Consider the following 5,035-nt stretch of genomic DNA (forward strand, 5'->3'; position numbering starts at 1 on the left):
CCGGCCGGTTGCCCGGCGTTTTGCTCGTGACTGCGCCGGCTTGGCTGCCCACTCACACCTCCGGCTGCTCCGGACTTTCGGCTAGGCTCATTCACTTCCGGTGACAAATCCCTCCCACCACCTCTAGAAATAATGTTAACGTTTCCCCCAAGGCTTTCCTAAAGACCGACGGCCCCACGGAGAGCCGCAGAGCCCGGGGCTGGGGTCTCACCCTCGCAGCTGCGGAGGGAGTGACCGCGAAGGGCGGGGGGGAAGACGTGGGAGGAAGAGGAAGGGGGTGTTGAATCGCACCTTCCCCCGCCCCCACCCCTCCGACTGCAGCAATTGGCCAAAAAAATAGTAATCCGTTTTTAGACAGCCCCTGGGCCCCCGGAACCCGGTTGCAGTGAGAAACCCAGTCTCTCCCATCCCGGTGCCCCTCGCCTACTCCCGCCCCCGTAAGTGCCTACGGGAATCGAGGAGAGCCCAGGCCACGCCGAACTGCAGCGGCTGAGAGGGGAAGGCGGGTAGAACGAGGGTTTGGGGGCGGCAGGAATGGGTTGGGGGAGGGGGTGGTGGAAAGGAAAAGAAAAAACCAGAGGCATGCAAGCGGCTCCCTAGCCAGCTGTTCCAGCTGCCGCTTCCTCCAGCGCGGGCCGGGCGGTGCAATATTCCCCCCCCCCGTCCATCTTTCTCACCACTACCTGTCCCCCCCACCCACCATACGCACACATTCCCCCCACCAGTAGCGGATCTCCGGCCTGTAAGGGGGTAGTAGGGAGGAGCTGGGGGGAGGGGGAGGCCTGCGAGTTTCTAACCTTGTTCTTATAAACAAACCCACATGTGCAGCTACCGCTGCTGCAACTCACCCCACAATCCCGGATATAAGTCCTGCCCCTTTAAGAGGAAAAAAAAGCTTCCCCCTCCTGTCTCCCACCCCACCCACCCACAAGGACCTTTGTCTCCCCACCCCCCTTGTCACTCGGCCCCGCCTCATATCCCCGCCCTCTCCAATGCGGAGGAACCAATGGGCGAAGAAAATAAGGCCGGGGCTGACGTAAGCGTGTCCGGCCAATCAGAGGACGCGTTGGTGGGAGGCCTCACGGAGGGCGCGCCCGGAGGAAGCAAGGTAGGAGAAAGGAAGCTTGAAGTCAAGATGGAGAGTGCCAGTTGTTCCGCCGCCGCGGCAAACGGGGCCATGGGTTCGCAGCGGGACCGGAGCCTGGTGCCTGAACGGCTTCAGAGACGAGAACAAGAGCGGCAGCTGGAGGTGGAAAGGCGGAAGCAGAAGCGGCAGGACCAGGAGGTGGAGGAGGAGAAGAGCGACTTTTTCGCCGCCGCCTTCGCTCGGGAGCGAGCGGCCGTAGAAGAGCTTCTGGAGAGCGGGGAATCCACGGAGCAGCTGGAGGAGGCGGCCGCTCGGCTCCAGGGCCTGCAGAAACTTCTCAACGACTCGGTTTTGTTCCTGGCCGCCTACGACCTGCGGCAGGGACAAGAGGCGCTGGCGCGGCTGCAGGCGACCCTGGCCGAGCGGCGCCAGGAGCTGCAGCCCAAGAAGCGTTTCGCTTTCAAGACCCGGAGGAAGGACGCTGGTTCGGCCACCAAAGTCGACGCAGTTCCTAGCGCCCCGGCCGCGGAAGGCATCCTGGCCTCCCCGCCGCCATTGAATGAGGGAGGCATCGGCTCCAGCTTTGTTTTCGGCTTCTCCAATGTGGAGTCCCAAGTCTTGGAGAAGCGGGCGGAGGAACTGCACCAGCGCGACGTCCTTTTGACCGACCTGAGCAAATGCATCATCAAACTGTATGGCAATCCCAACACCCTGCGGCTGGCCAAAGCCCGAAGTTGCACGTTGCTCTGCGGCCCGGTGTCCACTTCTGTGTTCCTGGAGGACTGCAGTGATTGCGTGCTGGCCGTGGCCTGCCAACAGCTCCGCGTACACACTACGAGAGACACCCGCATCTTCTTGCAGGTGACCAGCAGGGCCATCGTGGAGGACTGCAGCGGGATCCAGTTCGCCCCTTATACCTGGAGCTACCCGGGCATCGACAAGGACTTCGAGGGCTCTGGTTTAGATAGAAGCAAAAATAACTGGAACAACGTCGACGATTTCAACTGGCTGGCCCGGGATATGGCTTCCCCGAACTGGAGTATTCTTCCTGAAGAAGAGCGAGTGATCCAGTGGGACTAAGCAGTTGTCACTGTGTTCTTCGCTCCTACCAAATACTTCCCATGTGGGACCTACTCCTGCTAATGGGACCTCGGAGTTTACTTAATTGTTTTCATACTTTGTATGTTTTCAGTATTTTAAGGCTTGAGAGTGTAATAGGCTCCTACTTGTGATTCCCATTAAATTCACGACAGGTCTAACACTTTGAAGCATTTTTGCTATTCTGGTACTGTGCGGTAGCTTTGATTTGACTATGATAGTTTGAAGCAGTAAGAGGAAAAGTATGGATGTGTGTTGGTTATTAGTGATTTGTGGTATTTAAAACTTAATGATAACTGTAAATATTTAATAAGTGAATTTAGTAGTGCTCTAGTAGGAGCCAGTTAATGTAAAGTATGGTATCAAACCTGTGCAAAATACTAGTAATTGAGAGCTCTTGAATTGAAGGTTTGACTTCCATAGGTACTACTCAGCAGGGCGGTGCAAAGACTCTGGTCTTCAGGTACACATTAGCTTGGGCTTCTGGAATCCAGCTACTCATCGACTTGTTTGGATCCAAAGTTTTGGCATCGACCCCAGGAGGCTCATAAGTCTTAACCAACTGTAAAGCCAAAATAATTATAGCTACCAGCTTTTTTTGTGCCCTTAAAAGGTCATAGACACTGTTCTAAACACCTTACTCATGCAAACATGACTAAGTCCAAAAAATCTTAGGAGGTAGGTTCTGTTAGCACCATTTTTCATGTGAGGTAGGTGAGTCGCCTGAGTCACACAGCTCAAGTGGACTGGGATTTGAAACCAGGTAGTCTGGCTCCAGAGCCCACTATGTAACATAGTGATTTTGAATAGTGTTAGTTGAGTTAGAAAGAGAGCTTCCAAAGTCATTAAAGAGGGCAAATTGCTCTTCCTAAATTCCCAGGAATAAATATGCTACATATCCTCACAAAAACATCTAGCTGAATCTTCATTTTTTCCACTCATTTTGCTATAATTTTCCACTATTACAAATTTGGCGTTCCACTCAATGTTATCACCCATTATTCTTAAATGGAAAGTTCTAAGAGTTGCAAAAAGCTTTTTTGGGTCTAGTGGCCTTGTAACTGCAGACATGATTTTTAATAATGACCATAAGTATTAAAGTGCTTGTAGTACCTTAAGTATTTCCATGTTCTATCTTGTTCCAAAAAAGAACTTAAGGTGGCTTTTAGGATATGTGAACAAGAGTAGAGTCACCTAGGCATAATTGAGGCCAGTAAAAAATGTGGCCTGCCAAGCTCTATTCCTTAGCTGGAGGTGAATCTGGAATTTTTTTCCCTCAACTATTGGCTGACTTGAAGCAATCCTAATCATTTCACAATTTGCAACATCTACAAAGAAAAGGGGTAAAAAATCTATTGCTTAGGAGAATGAATTCTGGTAATAAAAAGAGACAACCTGGAATGAAATTCTCAACATAAGAAACTAGGACTGGTATTGTAAGGCTATTCTCCTAAAGACCGATAGTTTAACACCAAAGAAAAACACTTCAGGAGAAAACCATGCTTACGGCACTGATGGGCTTGCAATTCCTATTTGTGGACTGAACTTTCACAGGACAGTTAAGTAGTTGCATCCAAAAGAATCCCTGCAGTTTGTAATAGATAATAAAACCACAAAATCATGGCAGTTTGAACCACTGTTGATGCTTGCTAGTCTCAGCCGAGCTTTCCTCTATCTTCTTGAAGTTCTCTCTTTTCCACCGTAGCCTTGCTCTACCCTGTTTCTCTGACAGCTTTTTCCCTTTCATTATGATTCCAGGGATTCACAGCCCTTAAATGTGAGTGATGCCCAAGGTTTTGCCTTCAGCTTCTTTGTATGCATGTTCTCCAGAGCTGCAACTCTGAACCTATGTGTACAATTCTGTATCAGTGGGCTCACTTGCCTGTCAAATTCATACATTCTTAAAATCTCCATTTTCACTTCGTTCCCTCCCAAGTTCCTTATTTCTTTCAAAGCTGTCACTCTTCTCCAGGCATTACGAGGGCCAAGCAGGTAACGTCAGTTAGGCTGTTGGGAGAAAGTCATTAGGGAGTGGGGGACCAGGTGACTTGGCAGACAAATTTAAGCATTTTAAAAACATTGTACAAGCCAAACAAAACATTTTTTTGCAGTCTGCATCTGGTCCCTGAGCTGGCCAATTTGTAACATCAGACTTCCAGATCATGTCAGTTCTGTCCTCAGCAGATTTTGCCTATTCATCCTGTCCTCTCAAGTCTTTCTGCCATTTCAGAAAGTTAGACATTATTATGTTTTCCCTAGACTTAAACTGTGATGGGTTTTTTTTGACAAAAAAAAAAAAAATCACACCCCTGAATTAAAAGCATTGATGGGGGGTGAGGAGGGTGCCTGGCTGGCTCAGCTGGTAAAACATGCGACTCTTGACTATTGATCTCAGGTTATGAGTTTAAGCCCCATGCTGGGCATAGAGATAACTTAAAAAAAAAAGTACTGATTAGAGTTATTTTAGTAAGTTTTTATTAAACAAATTTAATAATAATGGTCATTACAATGCTAGCATAGTGTACCAATAAATTTAATAACCATATGTTTTCATAAAAAATAAACACTGAGGGCACCTGGGTGGCTCAGATGGTTAAGCGTCTGCCTTCAGCTCGGGTCATGATCCCGGGGTCCTGGGATCGAGTCCCACATCAGGCTCGCTCCTCGGCGGGGGGGCCTGCTTCTCCCTCTCCCGCTCCCCCCTGCTCGAGCTTTCTCTCTCTGTCAAATAAATAAATCTTTAAAAAAATAAATAAACACTGAGGGGCGCCTGGGTGGCTCAGTGGGCTAAGCCCAGACTCTTGATTTCGGCTTAGGTCATGATCTCAGGGTGTTGGGGTGGGATATCCT

General features: G+C 49.5%; 1 protein-coding gene across 1 annotated transcript; it reads left to right on the forward strand.

Annotated features, from left to right (window-relative positions):
* The first annotated feature begins 1,051 nt into the window (after positions 1-1,051).
* On the forward strand, positions 1,052-4,491 carry TBCC (tubulin folding cofactor C). Its single transcript, XM_032409813.1, has one exon. It carries the CDS (start codon positions 1,136-1,138, stop codon positions 2,165-2,167), a length of 1,032 nt encoding a protein of 343 aa, XP_032265704.1. The 5' UTR covers positions 1,052-1,135; the 3' UTR covers positions 2,168-4,491.
* The last annotated feature ends 544 nt before the right edge of the window (positions 4,492-5,035 follow it).

This window comes from Phoca vitulina, unplaced genomic scaffold (genome assembly GCF_004348235.1).
Source record: "Phoca vitulina isolate PV1807 unplaced genomic scaffold, GSC_HSeal_1.0 scaffold11, whole genome shotgun sequence".
Lineage (NCBI taxonomy): Eukaryota > Metazoa > Chordata > Mammalia > Carnivora > Phocidae > Phoca > Phoca vitulina.

What these genes read in the sequence shown, in the direction of transcription:
- TBCC (XM_032409813.1), top strand. Translation starts at nt 1,136, where the DNA reads ATGGAGAGTGCCAGTTGTTCCGCCGCCGCGGCAAACGGGGCCATGGGT.